The 23847-nt window shown below is 50.6% G+C and overlaps 1 protein-coding gene across 1 annotated transcript in view; it reads right to left on the reverse strand.

The window, feature by feature from the left end:
- Positions 1-15023: 15023 nt before the first annotated feature.
- The window catches only part of GALNT18 (polypeptide N-acetylgalactosaminyltransferase 18), a 326911-nt gene continuing 318087 nt past the window's right edge, over positions 15024-23847 (reverse strand). The window contains exon 11 of the mRNA XM_003781103.3: positions 15024-15446. Within this exon, the coding sequence (XP_003781151.1) occupies positions 15300-15446 (147 nt within the window). The 3' untranslated portion in view covers positions 15024-15299. The remainder of the gene's footprint in view (positions 15447-23847) is intronic.

Consider the following 23847-nt stretch of genomic DNA (forward strand, 5'->3'; position numbering starts at 1 on the left):
GGTCCGGGCTGGGGATTCGAACCTGCCACCTTAGGTGTACGTGGCTGGCGCCTTAGCCGGTTGAGCTATAGGCGCTGAGCCAGCCCAAACATGTCTTTGAAGGACTGGAGATATACCTTCACAATAAAATTCAAACAAGAAGTGTCAGTGTGAAATGTTGGAGATATCAATTATCAAGCTTAATACTTAAGGAAATTGGATATCTCATACTTAGTAACCTAACATTAACACACACATCTTGTGTTTCCTTCTCAAAAACAATTCACAGAAACCCTCCAAATCAATTAGATTGCTTATTTTTGGATATTATTTCACAGTAGGGGCATATCACAAAATTTCCCCCACTCCTTCATGCTGGGTATTCCCTTTCCTCTCCTTCCTTTCCTTTATCCTTTCCATTCCTTCCCTCCCTTTTATTTTTTATCTTCTTTTTATATATTTTTTAAATGGAGTGTCACCCTGATGCTCTGGATAGAGTGATGCTGTGGCATCATAGCTCACAGCAACCTCAACCTCTTAGGCTCAAGCAGTCCTCCTGCCTCAGCCTCCCAAGCAGCTGGGACTTACTGTATTATATTCATCCGTAACTGGTCTCTAGCATGATCCTTTTTATACTGTCTTTACTTTTAGTATTAGTGTTCTATACATTTCATAGGATGAATTGCTTATTTTCCTCACTTTTGAAGGTGGTTTGAAATATTTTTAAGATCAGAAATTACCTATTTTTCAAGGGTTGACTGAACTCAGGTGTTAAAACCTGGTTTTAGCTCTTTTCAATGAAAGTTCTTTAAAACCCTTCTAATTTTTCCATGTTGTCACTTAGAATTTTGATTTCTTCTTGGGTCAGTATAGGTAATTTGTATTTTGCTGAAAAATTGTCTACTCTCTCTAGGTTTTTGAAAGTATCATCACCTAGTTCGATGCACTGTCTCTCATACTTTTATTGGTCTGTGCTCTTGATTACTACCCAGACTACTATCCCTCTGAGACTCAAAGAATTTAACTGTCCTCAGACCTGTCAAATGGCTAATGAAAGGAATTAAGGGACAATGCTTTGGCCTTTCACAGAGGAGGAATGCTCTATATGTATGGATTAGGATGCCATGAAGAGCCGAGAACAAGAGCAGAGACCTGAATTCTCCCACTCATAGGGAAAAGAGGTGAAAAGTGATTCTGAGAAGTGTGAAGGCCCACGTCTGTCCTCCCCAGCCGCCAGCCCCACAAAGAGGTTCTGGGTCCAGGACTCAGGGATGAGCTAGGCAAGGGATTTCTCCCTTGGAAGAGAAGGGGTCAACAAGTACATCTGAAAAAAAAAAAAAGCTTTTGACACTTGAATGGGTTTCATTACAGCCTTTGCTCCTTCCCATGCAGACCAACATGGGAGATAAAAAATTATACAAGAGTCAGCTCAGACACGTTTAGTTCCTCCTCAAATGACAATTCTCAGCATGTCATAGAGACAATGGTTAACTCCGTAGGGTAACAGATGGGGCATATGAGCTTAGCCATGCTTAAAATTTTATGAAGATCCATTAGTTTCATATGAGGAAACCGCAGATGCTATTGATATAGTTTGATGAGTTAAAAAACAAATAAGTAAAGACCTTTTTCTCCCTTTAGGCGATTAACCCTGAGGCACAACCTGTATTTTATATATTTTTTGTCCCCCAGGGCCTGCTTATATTAAATGCTGAGAAACAATGTCTCAAAGAGATTAGGTTTATTTGTAGTGGGGTATTGCGTTTCTCAGAGCAAACTAGTCTTAATTGAACTTTCAGTGTGAGATGTCTCAAAGTAACAAAGGTTCCTGGTGCTCTTTTGCAAAATAATAGAGGCTTCTATCTTTCCTTCTTGAGCTGAGTTCTGTGGGCAGTCACACCCTGAGTTCTTTGTGTCCCAGTGTCTTCTGGAGTAGTGTTCAAAACTTCTGGCTTGACTTACAGAAAATTACTGGCCTTCTGCTTCTGTCTCATCCCACTCTTCCACAGAGCAGGTGGACTGTGATGGAGCTGACCAGGAGACCATGTCTCTTTTGACCAATAAACACCAGCCTGTGCTCAGAACTGCCTCTTGTCCTACTGACCAAGGTTTTCTTACTGAAATAGTCTTGTGTGCTTGAATTTCTCCTCCTTCAAAATCAGTCTGCTGCCACAAAGGTATTCACTACTCTGTGTAAAGGCCGTCTGTGTAGCCGGCCCCACCCGTGTAATTGATTGAATAAGAAAAGGAATACCTGTTGTTCATTGAGCACTTCCTATATTCCAGGAGCAGTGTATTGTGTTAAGCACTTTGCATAATTTAATTTATTCGGTTCTCAAAATAACCCGATGGGTCAAGATTCTTTTGATTGCAAATAACAGAAGTGTCAACTCAAACCAGCTTAAGCACAGAAGGCAATGGATTGACTTACGTTACCAAAAAGTCCACTATAAGCGTGTGCCAAAATTAAATACACAACATTTTTAAAATGTTGCAGATAAACAAAAGTGACATGTTTGCTTCTGGGTGGATCATGGATGCTTTCCCTTTTCCGTATTCTATATTTTACACATGTCTACACAAGACATTTATGGCTGTCTAACTCAACATTTCTACTTTTATAATCAGGGTAACATTTAAAAGGCCTCCTATCGTGCTCATGGCATTATTTCTTATAGTAGAATCAGCCAGGACTCTAGTTCCCTAGACTGTGATCTTCTCAAGGGCAGGGACTCTCCTATGTGACTCAGAGCCCCCTCCTTGCCTTTTCAATTTGTGCTCAAGGATATAGGTAAAGTGGATTGAATTCGTGGGTCCCTTAAGGGAGGCATTTTGCAGTCCCATTTCTTCTAGAAGGCAGATGATAATAAGAAAGTAGTTTACACTTGATCCAGTACATGATTTCTCAGGACAAGCCATGTAACCTCAAACGGATGTAATAATCTCAGGTTATTGTGAAGCTCAAATGACTTAGAGCCCCTTGTGAGCTGTAAAACTCTGTACACCTGGCAGCTGGTAATGACTTGGGTTTATAGAGTCTTCTCATTTCCGAAGTCTCCATCCAAGGTGAGTCACGTCTCTTTCTAAATTTTCTAAGAACCATCACTGTCTCTTGATGAAAAGAAATGGTGGAAGGCAGTGAGAGGCTGGGGACATCAATTTGGGACACAACTATTAATCCTCTTCCCTGTGGATGCTCCAGACCCACATATCCTACTGTCATCTTCTGACATCTCATCCAGATATCTCAAAGGGCCTTCAAACTCAGTAGGTTTAAGACTGAGTTTGGGGTCTTGCCTCCCAAACTGGTCCTCCTGAAGTGTTCTCCGTAATCGTGAAGGTGCCTCTTTCCATCCTCAGCTCTTCTTTCTCCTAGGTCTTCCATATTCAGCCCATTGCCATGATTCGTCTACTTCATCTCCTGTAGGTCTCCAAACTTATTCTTCTCTTCCTCTTCCTTGGCCTCCCTGTTCACCCCAGTCCAAGCCACCATTGTTCCTACCTCCCATGTGATCTACCCACAAATGGGTTTGTCTTTCCCCTGTCAGCCCTCTTCAGTAGCCACGTAGGACTCTGATTGTGCCATCTGCCTGCCTACAACTTTGCTGTGCTTTCCTCTCTCTAAGGAGAAAGACTTTACATTTCACACAGCTGACAAAGGCCCTGCGTGGCAGGGTTCCACCACCTCCACCTAGCACACCCTCTCTCTCCCATCTCTCCCTAAAGGGACTTTCTTACAGGCCCTCTCCCCCGCCACTCCCTGTGTTCTGTCCCCAGAAGGGAAGGGCACTCGCCTCTCTTCCAGTTAATCCTCCAGCACACGCTGGCTGCAATGTCTCTTCCTTGCAATCCGTTTCTCTTTTCCCTGACTAGTTTAATCTGCTTTTTATGCTCTGACAGGAGTCTATGTGTGTTTCTTTCTTAATATTTATAACAGTCACAATTTTACATTATTTAATTAATATTTGCCTTTCCCACTAGACTGTAAGCTCCACGAGGGTGGTGACAGTGTCTCTTGTTACTCAGTTTTATGCCCGGCATACTGCATGCAGTCAGAGATATCTATTGAATGAATGAATGAGTGGACACATGGCCAGGCACTGTGTTAGAAGCTAGGGACACAAAGATAAACGTCTTGTAGTCCAGTAGGAAGAGCAGTACAGGTAAATAATAATTTCATGAGATCCATGAAAGAGAGACCATGAAAGGAGACCTTTCAAAGAACTGTTTGATGGGCTAAAACAAATACAACATGAAATAAAAGTAGGCCCAGTCATATAACATCAAAAAAGCTAGCCCGTGTATATACACAGAGAAAACCATGGCTACACACACAGGCTCCCAAACGTCTGTATTCACAGACATTCAACCTCACGTGCACAAGCAAGCATACAACCCTCCCTACACATACTTCATGCCTGCCCTGTACACACTCACATGCGTACCCACACTCACACTCACACTCACACTGAGAAAGGCTAATATTGGGCTTTGTTCATTTACAGAGGGTGGGAGTCCCAAGGTTTTAAGGATGGGTTGATGTGGGAGAAGAGTCCCAGGGAAGGATTATCCAGACCAAATGTTCAGTACCAAGGAAGAGGGACTTGGTAAGGCCAGCAGAGAGTCCAGGCCCAGGCTTAGAAAGGCTGCAGCCTCAGGGTGATACACTGCCCACCAGGAGTCCTCTGTGTGGCTATGTGTCTGGGAGTCAGGGCTGCAGCACACTCACCCTAACTCAGAGGCTGAGTCTGTCATAGAGAGAATTGGTGGAAATCTTGACCCACCAGGAAGGAAGACGCCAAACCTGCTCCCGCCACTCCCTTCCTCCCTCCCTCACTGCGATATGCCCCCCCACCACGCCCCGGAGTGGGCATGGGAGCACTGATGTCCCAGCAAGATCACTGCTGTAAAGCTCTCTGTCTGGTGGGGTGCTCAGCTGATGGCAAACAGAGAGCAGCATGGAAAGGGTTCCAGCCTGGCTCTGGAGACCCAGGGATTCTTTCAGAGTAGGTGGCTTTGAGGCTGAATCCCAAAGGACAAGTAAGGGTCGGCTGAGCAATCCCAGTTGGGCAGATCTGGAGCACAGACCCTGAACCTGCATTTTGCTTACACTCCATGATTCAAGTTGAGGACGGGGGTGGGGTAGGGGGATCATGTGATGAGAGACATGGAGCAAAAGGGCTCAGGGACAGTCCTGGGAGACAGGTGAGGAGGCGGCAGTGAGAACTGAACTGAGCAGGACGTGGCCTTCTTTTAAGATATTTCTTCTAGACGTTTGGGGCAGGGATCTGCAACATGTCCTTTCATACGGATCGCAAAAGGGGGTACCCAGAGGGCAGATCTGAGGACCAGAGGCCACAGCTCTGAGCCGAGCTTTGTCCATGAGGGCCGGTTACCCTCTGACGGGTTCCCTTCTGCATCTGTGTATCTTCCCCTCAGAGTCTGAGGACGTTTCATAAAACATGTATAAATGGAAGACACGGCTTGCTCCTATGTTATAATTTGCCTTTTCTACCTCTAACACATCAGAGAGGTCTGGTTTCCCTGACAGCCTGCCTGCTTCAGCCTCTGTGGGCGGATGGGCCAGCATCCTGGGCTTACAGAGCACGGAGTCAGGAGAAGATTGGGGCCAGACGTGAGGCAGACCCCCTCACTGCTCAGAGATACCGAGTGAAGGGCAGTGACTATGTTCTGATTACGTACATGTCTCCCTCTCATCCCCCACATCCAGTTATTCATCTCACAATTAAATCACATCTAAGTCTTCATTCTCCTGCTTTTTCAGTCCAGAAAACTCCTGCTCACTCATCAGAGTATAGGATATAATTACCACTCTTCTCTGTGGCATTCTCTGACTGTCCCAAACCAGATTATACAAATACACGCACGCCTGTGCACGCACACACACAAAATACCTGTATTCTAAATGGAAAAACAACAGCAACATTGGTCTTGGACCTAAATATAAATCTGAACTATTTCACTTTCACTTTCTAGTTCTGGGACCTTGGGCAAGTTATTGATTCCATCTGAACCCCTTTCTTTCCTCATCTATAAGATGGTTACTCAATATTTGTCTCATGAGCTGTCGTGGGACTTAGGATGGATGCCAACTGTGTAGAATGTGAATGCATATCACACGCATTTGGTTGTGGAGTTTCTTTTACTTCTGATCATACTGTTCAGTGGTGATCTGCCATTCCCTGAGACATCCTCTCAGACAGTGAATGCTGACGACAGACACTGGCCTCTGCTCTGTCCCCCTGTGCCTGCACACAGGCACCTACAAAAGAACCACTGGAAGGCATTACGATGTACCACTATAACTCTTGGGCAAGAGGGGAAGGCTTTTTGGAGCTCGGCCCATTCAGTGGGATTTGGACAAACTCTTCTTCGTCAGTCCCCAGTTTGCCAATCTGCTGAAAGTTTAAGCAGAGGAAGAAGTTTCTGCTCCTCCAAATCCCTTTGTCACCACTGGTTTTCCTTGAACCATAAATCATGAGGCTGCCTCCATTCTGAGCCTCCCTGAGCACACTTCTCCTGCAGGCGCTCAGGCCGCGGTGCCTCGATGGCATGGACCCAGACCTCTGGGCATCACACTCTCCACACTCTCTTTCCCAGGCTGTGGCCCTCCTGGCCGTCTGTGATGTTAATATCGAAGGACAAGTACAGTCCTCTATTTCAAAGTCATTGGGCAGATCTGATTAATTTTGGAAATGAACAACAAGAAGATTCATCACAAACTTTCAGGTATAAGCAGCAATAAACAAAACCGGAGCGTGGAGTGCTATTTATTTATTAAAACAGTAAATTGAAGGGATATGGGCTATTTATTTTGTACGATGTCTTCCACAGAAATAATTGGCTCATTAATCACTTTCCCACCATGGTCACGTTTGGAGGGGCAGGCTCGCTAGGGAACTGAAACTGGGGAGATGCTCACAGCCCTGGCTGTGCCTGCCCCCTAAGGCTTCGTGCGGCCTGGGGACCGTGCAGCACACACACAGCTACCTGCCGCTGGGAGGGAGGAGGGCCTAGTGGTCCAGACCACAGACCAGAGCAGGGGGCCAGGGTTCAAATTCTGGCTACTACCCCTTTTAAGCTGTGTGATCTTGGGCAAACTAACCCTGTGGTTCGGTTTCTTCATCTGTAAAATGATGCCAGTCCTAGTACTTACCTTGCAGGGTAAAATGGGTTTGAGTGCGTTGCTAAAGCACTAGAGCACCGCCAGGCCAGGTTGGGGCTTCTATAGCTGTCAGTTGTCACAGCCCCTTTGGTCCAGGCAGAGCTGTGGGGTGAGGTGCTTTGGCATCAATGGAAGCTTAGCACGTAGGGTTACTGTGGGGACCGCAGGGCCTGGGAGGGAGGCAGAAGAGTGCAGTCAAGAGGCAGTCCCCAGTATTTTTGTCACCAGGAACCAGTTTCAAATTTTTCCATGGATGTCTCCTCAGGATGGGGAGACATTACATCCTCTTTAAGAGGACACACAACTCAGATCCTTGCATGCACAGCTGACGGTAGGGCTTCTGCTCCTATGAGAATTTAATGCCGCCCTTGTTCTGGGAGGAGGCGAAGCTCAGGTGGTGATGCCAGCAACGGGGAGCAGCTGTAAATACAGACAAAACATCGTCACCTGCTGCTCTCCTGCTGTGTGGCGGCTTCCTGCCCGGCCACGGACCTGGTACAGTCCTAGTCTGGGGGTCGGGGCCTGCAGTAGTAAAGGATAAGAGGGCAGGCTCTGCGGTCACCCAATCTCTGCTGCTTGTATGTCCTTTTTGTGCCTCAGTGTTCCTATCTGTAAAGTGGAGGTGATATTAACAGTGCTGTGTGTTGAGGTTATACCGACTATTAAATGGGAAAGGAAGTGGAAGGGTCTTACTTCGGTGCTGTCACAGAATGAATCAATACGAGTTGGCTATCACTGTCATTTTCGGACCTTCTGCCTCCAGACAGGCATCGTGATTCAGGTGAGCCCAGTAGGTGAGCAGATGTGCTGAGACCTTAGCCCCTTCCCTGGCAGGGGTGGGGAGGGGGTGAGAGTTCAAAGGGAAGAGAGCTGAGCACCTACGACAAAGGCCTCTGCACCAAGTGCAGCTGGAAGGTCCAGGTGGTTTGGCTAGGCGGCAGCAATGAGTGGGGGCTAGTGTCTGTGGAGCAGGGCACGGCAAGGATGAGGAAGTGGCCCCTGGGTGGTGGGACCCCAGCCATTGAGGGACTCCGGGGCATCTACCCAGCAGGCCACGGTCCATGGGCAGACTCAGTATGAGCTGCGGGGAAGACTTGTGGAGCCAGCACAGAGGGGTGGAGTGCAGGAGGAAGGGCACGATGGAGACTGAACTATGCAATGCACACACTTCACCCATCTGCCGCTCATCGCCTCTGAGCCTATGACCTATGGAAACTAGAATCTTCCCCAGCACAGCATTCCAGGCAGCCAGGATCAACTACTCTCCAATGAACGAGATCTGTGTGCTCTTAGAAGGCTCCAAGGTCAAGGCTCATCTAAAGCATCAAATCTGACTTCAGATGTCTGTACCTTGGTGGGGCTTAGGCTGCCTGTGATCACTTCCTTAGAGACCTGAGGGTCTTAGCCTGTGGGAGGGGTCTGGGTCTCAGTACCCAGGAGGCAGTGCTGACGGTGTCTTCGGGGACTGATGTCCTAACTGGGGGGAATTCTCTCCTCTCTCTCTCACATCAATTTAAGAGTAGCTAAATGCAGGTGGCACCTGTGGCTCAGTGAGTAAGGCACTGGCCCCATATACTGAGGGTGGTGGGTTCAAACCCAGTGCTGGCCAAACTGCAACAAAAAAATAGCCAGGCGTTGTGGCAAGCTCCTGTAGTCCCAGCTACTTGGGAGGCTGAGGCAAGAGAATCGCCTAAGCCCAGGAGTTGGAGGATGCTGTGAGCTGTGATGCCACAGCACTCTACTGAGGGCAACAAAGTGAGGCTCTGTCTCTTAAAAAAAAAAGTAGCTAAATGCAAAAGTATGTGGTATGGTTAGTTCCGCAAAGGATGTGGTCTGGGACTGGGGAAGGTACGAGCTGGGAAGATAGGAGAGGCTGTGGTTTGGTGGCCTGCCATGTCCAGACCAGGGCAGGGTGAGGGACAGTGTGCCGGGGGCTCTCATTCTCGCTGTCCTCTGGCTTGTGCTGTGCTTACCTCTCTGGTCAGCATCAGTAGTTTCTCTGTCCTCTCCCTCCAGTGGGTTTGGGTGGTGGGCGGCTTTGGCAGGCTATCTGACAGCAGGCGTGGAGGTCTTTCCTCCTGCCCCCCACAAAGCCCCCTCTTTGCCAGGTGATGGTTTCTGCAGTGGGGCTTCCTCTGCCTTGGCTGTGTGTCCTGATGGCCATCGTGGCTAGTGAGGCTTAGGGGCACCTTCCCTGTCCCTGTGCCTTCAGCTGTAGCCACCTTGGGTGCTTCCACCCTGCATGTGAAGCTGTCCTCAGTTAACCCTGCACCAGGCACCATCTGTGTCCTGCTGAGGCTGTGACTCATACACTGGGTACAGAGGGTCTTTTTTCCTCCTAGTTGGGGAAGGGGTCAGGGGTCCGGTCATGTCAGGGGCATTTCTGCCATCTGGACTGAAGGGAGAAATTGAAGCCTGTGTCAGGAGGACATCCGAGGGGTGGAAGGTGTGGGGAAGAGAATGCTGGTGCCGTCTCGTTTGAAGTCCTCCTTGAGTAGTTTGGTTCCTTTTGGAAATGCTGGTGCGCCACCTAGGCCATGAAGGAACCCAGGGGTGGGAGTTGGAACCACACTTCAGACAGAGCGCAAAGGGAGCACAGTCCCCAGGGCACTGGTTTCCAACAGCGTCTGCTTCATAAGGGCCGTGTTACGTGATGGTAGCCCATTCTTACAAAAGCAGATTTGGGTGAGGGAGCAGAAATCTCTTTCGCTTTAGGGTCAGTGTGGGTGTGTGCAATCTGTGTACATACACGTGTCGGTGTGTGTCTGACATACTGCATGTATGTGCACACGTGTATGTGAGTGGCTGTGTGAGTCTGTGCAGGTGTGCACAGCAGTTGTAGGGACTGTGTGTGCCTCACACAGGTGAAGGGCTGTGCACGGGTAGGTCCTGGTGTCTAAAATCTTTACGTTCTGCCTCCATCAGTCTTGTTTGTGGTAAGGATCAGGGAGCCACAGCCAGCTCAGGGAAAAGAAAACCCATCCAGATGTGTGTGGCCTGGGGCTGGGATGGGGAAACCCAGGAAGCTCTGGGGCGTGTCTTCCTCAGAGTCAGAGTGGGTCAGCTGTGGAGGGAGGGGACCATGGTCATGTATAGGGAGCATCACAGCTGGGACTGAGGTTGGGACAGTTTTCCTTACAAGGGATGTGAGCACAGAGGACAATGATGAACACCTTGGGTACTTATTTAAAAATTCCTTGTCCCCTGTGCAATGCCCACCCTGACCCCTGGGAGGTCAGGACACTGGGGCTGCTCCCCAGCGAGGTGGGTGTGAATGTAGGCAGCTGGGGGTCTGCTCCTGGCTGCTCCTCTTCTGCCTCCCTGCTATGGGTTGAATTGTGTCTTCTCCAAAATTTATATATTGAATTCCTAACCCCCCAAACCTCAGAATGTAACCTTATTTGGAGATAGGGTTTTTACCTAGGTGATAAAATGAAAATGAGGTCATTTGGGTGGATCTTAATCCAAGGTGACTGGCGTCCTTATAAGAAAGGATTTGGAAATAGAGACACCCATAGAAAGACAGTGTGAAGAGTCGGGAGAACATGCTGCCAACAAGCCCAGGAAAAGGTCTGGAACACACCCTTCCCTCGCAGCCCACAGAGGACACACCCCTGATGACACCTTGATCTTGGATGTCCTGCCACCAGCCGGTGAGACAATAGACATCTGTTGGGTCCGTTACAGCAGCCCTAGCAAACTAATACACACCCCAAGAAAAATTTCCTAGAAAGGAAAAGAAGACCCCTGGGGTGGTGGGCTGTGCTGCAGACACCCAATGAGTGTGGCAGCCAGGACCCCTCCTCACACCGACAGCCATCCTCGGGTGCCTGAGGTCCCTGGCTGGGAGCTACTGACTACTGGTCTCTGGACTCGCCAAAGGAGGAAGTTTTGAGGCTAGTTCTTGGGCTAGTCAATAAAATCTTCCATGAGACCCACTGAGGGCTTTAGGAGAGCAGTGAATCTGATCATATTTGTGTTTCAAGAAGACAATATGACTGTTGTAGCGTGGGGACCAGACCCAGGTCTGGAGGCCTTGTCCACAGGAGCACTGAAGGGGTTCAGAGAAGATTCCAGAGCTGTGTTGGAGGCACCACTGCTGCGATGTACTAAGTGACAAGCTGGTGGGGGCATGAGGACAGGAGAGTTAGGGCATGCCTCACTGGAGTGGCCCTGAGCGTGCAGCTCAGGTCAGCATCATCTGTGGGATGGCCACACCCTCCCCCAGGGCCTGTCACAGTGGGAGGACAGACTTGGGGCTCAGAGGAGAAGCTCAGGTGCAAATGTGTGTGCAGGTGTAGGGGGCATGGGTTGGGTAGGGATTGTCATGTGGGAGGGGTAGGCATGAGCTGCTTCTCCCGGAAGCAGACTTAGAGACAAGCGTTTGGAAGGTGGTGGGGCATGCAGAAGGGGTGGGGGCACAAGACAGGGGAGGGAGCAAAGGCAAAGGACCTTCTGGGGCAACTGGGGCTCAGGCCTCACATTTGTCCTCTGCATGGTACGGAGGCCCATCCTTCCTTGGCTGGGAGTTGCTCCTGGGGTCTGCATTCTCTGGCACATAAGCCTGCCCATGCACAGGCTGAGCAGGTGCCTGTAGCCAGGGGAGGGCCTCAGGCAGAGATGCGGGGAGCTGGAGGAGCTGTGGGGGACATGTCTATAGGCAGTGACCTTTGGAACCAGCCAGGATAGCTCCAGGGCACTGCAGCTTCTGTATCAATGCTGCCGACAAGGGTGTCCATCTTGCAGTGGGCAGGGAGGGGCCCCTCCTTTTCTTTCATTTGTCATAACAGAGGGAACCACAGCAGGGACCGGGTAAGGGTGGGGGGTGAGTTGGGAGCTGGACGGTGGGCCAGGCAGATGGCTGTCTGTCCAGGAGGTCTTATGGGCTGTCTATACAAGAGTCTTTTCCAGTATCAGGGAAGGCAGCAGAAGCAGCAAACACAGTTGTTTAGGGTGCGAATCATTAAGGAAAATAACAACGTTAGTCAGAGTGTTGAGGAGTCCCTAAGCAGCGGCTTGTAGCCAGCAGAGGCTGGATGGGGGGTGGGGTGGATGTGGGCTGGTCCTCTACCTCTCCTGCCCACCCCCTCTGCTTCTTTGTACCTCTGGGATACGGTGATCCTGCACTGGCCCATGGTTTCCACTCTTGGGGGTGGGGGCAGGGCCATCTAGGCCCAGGGAGATGGTGAGTTGGTATCTCAGGAGGGAGCTTGTCCTCTCTCTTGTTTTAACTGCCTCCAGGTTAGCTTATGGGGAGGGCTCTTTTCTTGGGTTTTCTCCTTAGGGTGTGAATGTTGGGGTTCACTTGACAGGGGACAAGTTGTAGGGTGGAGTATGTAGGGGTGCGGGCAGCAATGGGAACAGTGCTTCCAGGCAGGTGGTACAGATGGTGGGTGTGAGCACAGGTGGGGGAGATATGGATGTTGACAGGCATTGGCAAGTGTGGGTGTAGATCAGTACAGGGGCGTGGATCCTAGTGACAGCAGCTGGGTGTCAGGATGTCAACAGACGAAGTCGTACGAGTGAAACTGTGGAACACTTACTACATACCCATTACTGCTCTGTGTGTTTTACATAAATTTATTCATCGAATTTTCACAACCCCATAAAAGATAACCTATTGTTATCCTTACTTTTTAAGGAGAAGAAACAGAAGAAAAAAGAGGGCCACATAGCTGCCCCAAATCACCTAGCTGGTGAGTGGCAGGGCTGGGACTTGAACCCAGGCTGTCTGACTCCAGAGCCCACGCTCAGGGTGAGGATGTGCGTGCAGGTGGATGCAGGTGTGAATGGAGGTTGCTGGGAGTGGGAAGAGCAGGGTGAGTGGGTGTTACTGTAGATGGAGGCCTGGGCAGGCACGGGGGGAGGGCACGTGCAGCCGAGGCAGGGTGGTGAGAGGCAGTGGTCTTCAGCCTCCAGTGGGACCAGAATCACCCACACTTGGAGGGCTTATTAGACCATAGGTCATTTCTAATTCCAGAGGTGTGGGCTGGAGCCCCAGAATTGCATTCCTGGTAAGCTCCCAAGTGATGCTGATGCTGCTGGACTGAGGACCAGGCCTTGGGAACACTTGTGTGAGGCATGACACAAGGGAGATTGAGAAGAACGGAATTGGTGGTGTCCAGGTGAAGAAAGAGGTGGGCAGACAGGAGTGGAGGGTGAATGTAGAAGTGTGGGGTGGGTGCCGCCAGAGGGGGACACCCCTCGGCTGAGCTGGGGATGGCATGGCTGAGTTCGGCAGGGGAGTAGTATGGGGGAGAGGGTATGGGAGCCTTGGCTCCAGGAGTAAGGGCGGCACCTATGCCCCGTAGGAGGCTACTTCTTTTTGAGGCTTCTGCTCCCGTGTTGGCTCCCTGGTGGTAACTATCAGGTATGACCAGCCTGGAAAATGTTTGGGGGTCCTCTCATTGGTCTGCAGTGGCTGGAGAGGCTCTCAGGGAGTTAAATGTAAACATAGCAGGGAGTCTACGGCAGTGGCCTGGGGAGCCCTAGGGCCCTCCAGGTGAATCACAGGCACGATGGGCTTCTGGGTGTGTGCAGTGGCTGAGACAGCAGGCCTCTCCTCCCCTGGGGTCCCATTGGTACAGGAGATTTCTCTTTGTTCATCCATTTCAACTATAAATTACTGATCTGAAACAGGTGACTGCCTGGGCTGGCGGCCCTTGGGAAAGAAGTCCCAGAGAACTTGAGGTGGGGAGTGGGGGTGCAACCTGTCCAGAAGGGGTTTCCTGTTCTTTCTCGGACTTAGTGCCTGTTCTTAAGGTTGGAGGAGATGCTAGGTGGGGCTGGGGTATAGGGCTGGGGTCCCTCAAACTAAAAACAGAAGCCCCAACCTGGAAAGGCTCTTTGGGCTGCAGCAAGGAACGTTCAGCTGGGAGCTGCTGGAGGGCCGAGGGTGCAGCAAGAGGGTGCTCCAAGAAAGATAGATGATCACTCTAAGAGCCACTGGTCTCCCGAGGCTGGGTCAGAGGGGCTGCCTTGGAGCCACACAAGAGTCAGCCAGGTGTCATGGGTTGAATTGCGTCCCCCATCACCAAATATGACAGTCTTCACCCCAGTACTTCAGAGTGTGACCTGATTTAAAAATAGAGTCTTTATAGAGATAATCAAGTTAAATGGGGTCATTAGGGTTGGCCTCAATCCACTATGGCTGTTCTTCAAGGAAATTTGGTCACAGAGACAGACACAGGGAAGATGATGGGAGGATGCGGGGAAAGGTGGCCACGGGCAAGCCTGGGAAGGCCTGGGCTACCAGAGCTGGGAGAAAGGCCTTGAATAGATCCCCCCTCACAGCCCTCAGAAGGGACCACCTCTGCCAACACCTTGATTTTGGACTCCCACCCTCCTACACTGTGAGACAATGATTTTCTATTGCATAAGCCACCCAACGTGTGGTACTTTGCTATGGCTGCCACAGAAACCAGCACACCTCAGTTCCTGGGAAGAGCCAAATTGGTCTTAGCAACTGGATGCAGGCAGGTGTCACTGACGAGGAACTGGGCAGTGAGAGCTTTGGGCCGTGAAGGATGTGACTTCAGGAGCAGGCAATGTAGGAGTAGTGACTTCAGGAGTAGGCATGTGACCCTCCAGTGGCCAACGGCCTATCTTGATTTCTCCAGGAATAAAGAAGGATGCACTTGCTGCGGGAGAAAGAAGGGGCCCCTCCCCTCCGGACCCGGGTCTGAGGTCATAATGTCCTTGCCACAGCCGAGGGACTAACAAAGAAAACTGGCCGCTTGTACCACGGGCTCCCGCTGTTTCCTGGAGCAGGAAGGGCACATGGGGACACATCTTTACAGTAACTCCAGTTTCAGAGGAGCCAGGCACGAATCGCCACAGAACACCAAATGACTGCAAACCTTTTTCTTAATCAATCATATTTTATTGTCAGTTATAAATATTTTCCATTTGTCCCCTATTTACAGCTGTAAAATAGTTTATGATAATTATACCCTCACCTACCATTCAGCATCTTGCTATAAACTCCATGAAAATTGAATAGGAAATAAAAAGCTCTTGTTGGGGACCCACTAACCTGGCTCCCCCAGACTCCAAACAACCCCACGCAGACAGCAGGCAACGTTGCAGCGGGTGCTACACAGTAGCAAAGGGGCGGCGGGGGCGGCGCCGGGGGTCAGGCCGCCAGGCTCCTCAGGACGTTGGTGATGCTCCAGTGCTGGCCCGAGCACTTCTGCAGCACCAGCTGGAAGCCGAACTCCAGGTCGCTGTTCTCCTGCAGCTCCAGGCAGCGCTTGGACTTGCGGTTCTGGATGAGGCCTCCCTAGGAGCCAGGACACAGAGAGGGGTCAGAGGGCATAGAGGTAACATGGGGAGGTCTGGGGAGCCTCAGGCCTAGCGGTGGGCTGGGGCTGGAGTTATCTGTGTGGCCAGATCCCTGGGGGGCAGCCCTCCCATGGAGCCACAGGCTGCTCCATCCCTGATGTGTTGGTTTTCTCCAGAAGACTGGACATGCACCCCAGTTTTCTTCCCAGGGCCCTAGTTCTTTGTCAGGACACAGGCCTCTCCATCCCAACTTCTGTTTACCTGCATGGTTTGCTCCTACAGCTCTGACCCTGGGGGCTGGGCCTTGCCCTGAAAAGCCTAATTCCCAGGGACCACCTGTGATCAGCCTCCACTTGAGTGTCACCAGAGGCCCAGGAGGCCCTGCTGCTGGGGCCAGTGCCCTCAGCTGGACTTCTGGAATCATCAGTACTGGCCTCAACCAAACTCAGCCTCCTGGATACCGTCCATTAGGTCATAGACTCCTTGAACCCTAGGCGCTCCTGGCTTTCTCCCATGCTACTAATATTCCTGAATGTTCTATACTCATGAGCTTATGTCCCAAAGGCCTTTGAAGGAAGTGATGTTCTGCTCCTCAAATCAGCCTTACAAGCAGAAAATAAGAACACCCCCATTTTTTCTTAGTGAAATCCTGGGGTTTGATCCTTTGGGGCTTCTGGAGTCAGCCTGGACTGCTTGAGCACCTCCAAGTTACCCCCAAAGTTGTGCTCAACTAGACTTTGTCCTCCCAAGCAGGCAGAAATGCTTGGGTAGGTGGAGGTCCTTACAAGTGGGAGCCTTGTAGCTTAATGGCACTTGAGCACAGGGTCAAGGTCACCCCTCCCCCAAAACTACTCCTCCTGTGCATCCCATCTTGCCAATAACCAGGTACTATGTGGGAAGCCGACATTTCATTTGTTCATCCTCCTCAGCAACCAGGGCCCTGTATCTTTTTCCCATTGTGCTTGTCCTGGTTTGGGCCACCATATTGCCTCAGCTGGATAACCACCTCAGGCTCCTAAAAGATCTCCCTTCCCACCTCCAGGAGAGGGCATGGGGATCTTTCTACAGTGCACGTTTGACCTGGAGGACAAAGTTCAAGCTCCTTAGCGCCACACCCAAGGGCCCCATGGCTCTGTATTGCCTTTCTCTTCTGCCTTGTTCCTGCCCACTCCCCCAGCTCCATGCCTTTTGCTGCAGCCACACCATACCCCTCGTGGTGTCCTGAACCCATATGCATCCACTCAGGGTTCCTAGACTTAGAACTGTGCCTTCTGCCTGAGATTCTCCATGCTCTCAGAGCAGGCTAAGCCAGGGCCACATGCCAAAGCCCAGCTCCTGCGGTTTCCTCCAGGCAGCCTTCTCCACTGCCCATCCATGCCTACTTCCTCAGCCCACTGGCTGGCTTGGTGCTCTTCCTTGTGTGCCCCTTCCAGCTCATGGTAGGCAGTGCTCAGTGAGGGTGGAGGTGCAAACTCTTCTGTAAGGACGTCATCTGAGGCTACCACAACCAGCCCCATGGCAACAGCCAATATCTCAGGAGAAAACATTAAGACTTGGTTCTCACAGTTCCCTGGGAAACTGGCAGTATCTACTACAGTTGCTCATACATGCCCTTGGGACTCAAAACCTCTAAAAGAAATGTGTGCACCACAGACACAACACTTGAATGCTTTCAGTGATGTGATTGTAACACTTCAACCTGGAGACAACTCAAACATCTATCAGCAGTGGATGGAGAAACCACTTATGGTACATCCATGTAATGGAATACTATACAGCAATAAAAAAGAACCCACCAGAGGTACACTCAGTGAGGGTAAATCTCACAAACACAATGTTGAGCAAAAGAAGCCAGACAAAAGAATACATAGATAACTTCCCAAATGGGTGAGATAAGACCACAGAATTAGAGTTAAGATGACAGTCACCTCTGGGGAGAAAGGAGTGGGAAGATGGTTGGCAGAAAGCAAAAGGGGCTCCCGGGGTGCTGGTAGTGTGCTATCTCCTGACCCGGGTAGTGCTTACCTAGGTGTTTGCTTGGTTTTAAATCATTAATTTGAATGTATGTTTTGTCCATATTTCTATATGTATTCATATATGTGTTATTTTTTAATTAAAAAAATAAAGCAAGAAATATAGCTTCCTCCAAAGGGATGTGAGTAGTGGGTGAAGGAGGCAGAGAATGAGAATCTGGATGATGGCAGAGGGGGTTGAGGGGTGTGGGTGTGTGTGTCTGGGAGGCTGTGTGAAATTCCCAATTTCTGGTGTGGGAGGTGGTCCAGCAGATCACATGACCAGAAGTGCTTATGTGAGTAAAGCAGGATCTCTCCCCCTAAACCTCACTCCCTGAGGCCTACCCTAGGGAGAGCAATGACTCACGTAGCCAACAGCACAGAGCTGATAGGACCAAGTAGAGCTGAAACAGCGAGCTCCTCAGGGCCATAGGCGCAACCAGAGAGAAACCTGCTGACTCAGACTCTGAGAGGGCCTGTCAGACAAGGGCTCAGAGACCCTTGGCCTTGGAGACCAACCTTCTCACTCTCACCTGCAGTCTGAGTGGCCTCCGGACTTCAGGACCCTTTAGTTCTGCTGGGAACTTCTAGAGACAAAAAGCAAGCACTGTCTTCTCCCGGCTGCCCGCCCCTGGAGCGTGCTCCTCCGGCTGAACTAAACTCCTCGTCTCTGAGTGTCCACCCAGGGTTCACAGACCTTCCCCGAGGCATCCACTCTGGGCCTGCTGCCACTTCACTCCTTCCCTTCCGGTAGGGAGGTGAGGCCCACATGCCCCCGTTCTTTGTATTTCCAGGTTTAACTTTCCCAGTTCTTGGTGGGACAATTTTGCATAATTTTTTCACCCTGGTTGCCCTCCTTTGAATAAGCCCTCTTTGGGTCTCTCAGGAATGACCACAGAGCCGAGGGACACTACCTCATCTACACTGGACAAGAGGCTCCTTCATGACAGCTAAGGAATCAGCACTTTTGATGGCCACATCACACTCCTGAACCATGCTGTGATGGGGCTGGAGGGCAGCCTTGGGTTGTCCTCTCAGAAGCTGCAGTCCACCTTGGGTTCCCATCCTACCCACTAAAGCTGGGCTTTTGGACCCAGAGGTAGCCCTTGTGACACTTGCTTTACGCAAGGACAGCCCATTGCTCCCTTGTGCCGGAAGCCTGAGCGCAGCTGCCACCCACACCCAGGCTGGATGAAGCTTCCTCAGCAGACCTGTGGCCAGCTTCCCTGGCCCCGTCCAGAGCCCTGCCAGCCCAGCGGTCTGTCCTGCCCCACCACGTTGGGAGCTGAGCTCAGGCAGGCAGACCCAAACTAGCGCAGGTCTCTAATTTACAAGGTCTGCTGGCATTTCCAGCCTGACCAGAGAGGGGACAGTGCTGAAGGAGGATGCTGAGGACACGGCTTCTTCCCTCTTGTCAGCATGTGGCCTTGGGCAAGCCTCTCTACTATCTCCATCTGCAGGGCCAGATGGCCACTTCTGTCTTGAGTCCTGGGAGGATGAGAGCAAAAAGACTGATAGGAACCCCCTTTACCAGCTACAAAACAACAAATGGATGTGACGCTGCTCTTAGTACCAGGGTAGAGGCTCTGGCAAAAGTGGACAAGTACCCTCCCCACTCCATTAAAGATTCTGGCTGCTCAGCTCATCCGCAGAGTCCAGGGCAGGCCTTGTCCATAGCAAGGGTGCCACACAGACCCAGACAACCAATGCCTGGGGAAATATGTCCACAACAGAAGAGGCCATAGCCCCTCATTGTACAACGTGCCCGCCTCTTATGGGGGCCCCTTGCCAAGGCTGGGAGAGGGTGGTGGGAGCAGATGTCTTTGAGAAGTACAGTGTCCTTCAGAGACTCACTTCTGCCATTTCCCAGGCCCTGCCCTGGCCCAACCTCGCCCTTGGCACTCTGGAGACAGGGAGTGTGGTGACCCTGGGGCAGAAGCTGCCAGTGTGGCCTTCTGGAAGAATGTGGAAGGAATGGGCATGGGCCAAGAGTGGGGTTGGGACAGGCCAGTGGGAGGGATGTAACCTCAGTAAAATATCTGAGCTTGTCAGGGAGGGTCAGTCTGAGGCCAAGAAAAGTCCCCTCCCTGAAGGCTGAGAGAGGAGCTTCTAGAACAGGGTCTGGGGCCTTGCAGGGCAGAGCTATGGTATACCCTGGGGGATACATCAGCAGTACAGAGAGAGGGCCAGGCCACATTCTGGAGCCAGGGCTAGCCCTGGCCTCTGCACTCCTCCTGGCCTACTTCTCAGACCTCAGCTTCACTCTTTGAACAAACAGCTCTCTCCCTCTCTCCAGGCAAATTCCATGTACAAAGCTTGAAAGGAGGCTCCAGTTCCTCCATTCAGTGGCTCCTGGTAAGATCAGCCCTGCGGGAGCAGCCTGGAGTTGTTACTCTCCACCCCACGGCCTGCAGGCTCTGCACCCCTCATTTACCACTTGCCTAGCACTATGCCGGGCGTTCCTTGCAAAGGAGGAGATGGTAATTACCCCCATTTTATCGAGTTGGAGACTGAGGCTCAGAAAGGTTGGGAGACTTGCCCAGGTTCACGTGGTCACTCACTCTTCCTCACTAGGCTATGGCCGGCCCCACCCCACCATTCAGCCTACCCCATGCCTATCTTAGAGGACAGTGGACCAGACCAAGGGGGCTAGTGATGCTGGAGTGGACAAAGGTCCTCTTACTGAGTTTCAGGGGCCTGGGAGGAGGTTTGGTCTGCTCCCCTTGTGGGCCCTCCGCAGAGACATTATGTATTCATCCTTCTATCAGTCCTCCGACAGGTATTTAATGAGCGCCTGCCGTGTGCCAGCAACAGTTCCAGGCCATGGAGACTGAATAGAAAAAGATCTTTGCTTTTGTGGAGATGATATTTTAGGAGGAAGAGCAGACAATAAATTCCATAGCGTGTTGGAAAGTGATAAGTCTGCGGGAAAATGGAGAGAGGAAAGAGGCTCTGGGTGGTGGTGAGCCGGAGGCAGGCGGCGGCTGTGAGGAGGGTCTGAATGAAGATAGAGAGGAGGTGAAGAAGGGCCCGGGGGCAGCTGGGGCTCTGGCGCAGGGTTGGAGGAAGGAGACAGGCTTGAGAGGTGGGGGTGGCTAAGCAGGGCAGTGGTCACTGAGCAGATGTGGGCCTTTTGGGCTGAGGGACAAGGCTGGCCATTGCAGGATCTGACTGACCGGGGTACCGTGTCACAGAGCATCGAGGGAGGAAAGAAACCAGGGACACCTTGCAGCCTTAGGGTCAGTCCCCTGGCTCTGGGGCTGGGGCTTCATGAAGCGACCCCAGCCGGCCTCTTCCCCAGAGAAGAGCATAGCCTCTTGGTTCTCCATTCCTGTCACCTATATTATTTGTGTAATACTTACAACTACATGATCTGGAAACACACAACACTTTTAATTAAAGAATTTAAATAAGGGCAATTAAACTTGGTGGGAGAGAAGCTGCAGCACACAGAGAGCTTAATTGGAATGAAAAGCAAATTAAACATGGAGACAGCAGGTAAAAAATGAAATTCGGAAGTTGAATGTATAGAATTCAGAAGGCTAATAATGATTCCTAGAACTGGTTCCCAGCGTCCCCTCCCAGGGGGGGACTCTGCACCCAGCTCTGGCACGGCACCCCAGGCCTGTAGGTGAACCCCTTTGGGCTTTGGTCTTCTCACTTGCAAAAGAAGACAGCACTCTGGGACACTCAAGCCTTGTCTCAACGTAGAGGACTGAGTATGTGCACCCTGGGCTATGTGGAAGCCACAGCCTTCTGGGCACTGAGGGGCAGAGTGCTCAGCTTCCCCAGGTGTGTGTCTGTGGCAGCTGGGTGAGGACCAGCTAGCCCCAAATTGTCCCTCCAGGGACGCAGGCTGGGTAAGAGTTGGAATCACCTGAGGGGGTGGGGAGGCGGTTGTTACATTATGCATCCCTGCCCTCTTCTTCTGACTCAGCAGGTCTGGGAAGAGGCCTGAAAATGTGCCTTTTTGAATTTCCAGGTGGTGCTGGCCTGGGACTGCACTTGGAGGACCACAGAGAAGCCCTGACCCTCTTTCAGGAATGGGTTGGGCCCAGCCGGTTGCTGTCGGGAGTATGTAGGTGAAGTCCAGGCTCCTGTCATTTTTGCAGTCGAGGTATTCGTGAGCAGATTGTGCCTGAACTGACGCTGTATTCCAGAGACTTCTCTGCTTATTCTGGAGCTCCCACTCCACTTTCTTTTCTAATTAATTTTCCACAGGCAAGCAGCCTGGTGGGTCTTTGGTTTTAAGCACAATGAGCTCAGGAGTTTCGAGGTTAAGTAGTTAATGATCAGTAATCAAATACTTAAAAGCAGGGGTGGGACATTAGGGCTAGTTAAAGAAATCCTGTGATTCAGTCTCTTTTGTAGAATAAAATGGTATTTCTGTATTGTAAATATTCAACATTTGGTTTATTCAATAAGTAATTGGGTACATTTTTCATAAGTGCTTTTGTGTTTTGTTCTTCATCTCACTTGTGCCTGAAGGAGTTTCTGCCTGGAACTTGCTGTGAAGGTCTCTTGGACCTTCTGAAGACAGAGTAATTGCAACATCAAGGTCAAAAGGACAGGTGGCAGAGTCTATGGGGACAGCAGGTGGCTGAGGAGGCAGGGATCCTGCTAGTTCGCACATACCTGGCACTGGCATGTCAGGGAGGCCCAGCCCCACGCTCCCATGGCAGCAACCCATTGCTTCTCCAGAGGCAAGGGACCCTCCAGAGGACAAGGGACCACAGCATGGTGGCTTAAAGTATGGACCCCAGACACAGAACCCCTGGACTCAACTTTGACAAAATACTTAATATCTCTGTACCTCAGTTTCCTCATCTGTAAAATTGGGGACAATCATGCTAAGTACCTTATAACATTGTCATGGGGATCAAGTAATATAAACAGAGTAGGACCTAGCACTTAGTAAACACCATACAAATGTTTGCTAAATACATTTGAAAATCTCACTCAGGCAGTGGGGAGCTGAGCCCTGGCCCCAGCCCCTGACATCCGTGAGGGGAGGGGGACAAGGGAAGTGCTGACTGTCATGGACTAAAAATAGCTGAGGACACATTCAGGGCCTCAGCAAAGCTCTGTCAGTCCCTCCAAATGGACCATTCCACACTCGCCCCTTCGGATGACATGGAAATGAAAAGCTGATTTATTCCAGAGCCATAATGAAACACCCGATTACAGCCTTTTCTTTTCAGCACAAAACGTTCTTGAACTTGGACTTGCTGACAGGGCTTGGGGCTTGGAGCAGGAGAAAGTCAAAGATTCCTTCTCCTCTGGTGTGGGGGAATTCTTTGGCAGAATTAGCGGTGCTCCCTGGGAAATGTGCTCAGCAAATAGGTTCGTTTTTGAGTGGGTTACTCATCTTGCATCGAATTATCAAATTAAAGCCCACACGTCAGAGCCAACTGCCCCTGACAGACAGCCTTGGCTCTGGGTTCAGCTCTCTTCCGGGCAGTCTCCCTAGAGTCCCGAAAATCTCTTCTTTCCTGGCATTAACTGACATCTCTGTGGCTATCCTCAATATTTTCCGTTTAGAAAATGCCTAAGTGCCATGATGAGATCGAGCAAGCGCAGGGGGCTGCCCTGTGTGACCTTGGACTCCCGGCAGGGACTTGGCAGAATGTCTCCCACAGAACCCAGACTCTAGGGCAGCATGAAATACAGCCTGAATACCCCAACATTTTATCAAATTCTCCTGTTTTTAAAAAACAGTCATACAAATTTGCACTCCATGCCATACAATATGCACATCTATTTTAGTATAGGATGTGTCCACCTCCCTCCTCCAAACCTGAAATTATAAGAAGTGCATGTTTATCCTGTAACTTCGAGTGCTCCCACTTACTGCACATCTGTGTGCCTTGGCTGGGACGCACGACCACCTGAAAGTGTTCATGGTAGGACCCAGAGACTTTCCAACTAAGTAGGACCCTTTGACTATTACCTAAAAGTGTCCTATAATACTGTAGTATGATTTTATTTTCAGTGAGCATGCATGCCTCTGAGGACAGTCATGGAAGGTGGGATTTTGTTCATCTTTGGGTCTCCCACACCCCTAGCATCAGACCTGACACCCAGGAGGCCTTTAGTTAGGATTTGTGAATTTTTTTAAAAAGGACCCCTTCATTTGATTCACAGCATGCCGGGTCTCCTCTATCTCAGGCTTTCCTTTAGGTGCTGGAGAGCTTAGAATTTGAGGGTTAGCCATTAACACCACCCAGCCCAACTCCATTGAGAGCTGTAGAGCTCTAATCACTAGCTGATGGTCCTCTGAACTCACCCTCTCCAAGTCACCAGCCTCAAGGACAACTCTGACGGTGAGAAAGCTACTTTGTAAACCTTCCTTGATTTCCCCCACTGGTCCTTCCTCAGAGCTACACA

Source organism: Otolemur garnettii, unplaced genomic scaffold (assembly GCF_000181295.1).
Source record: "Otolemur garnettii isolate 467f Iridium unplaced genomic scaffold, OtoGar3 scaffold00001, whole genome shotgun sequence".
Classification (NCBI taxonomy): domain Eukaryota; kingdom Metazoa; phylum Chordata; class Mammalia; order Primates; family Galagidae; genus Otolemur; species Otolemur garnettii.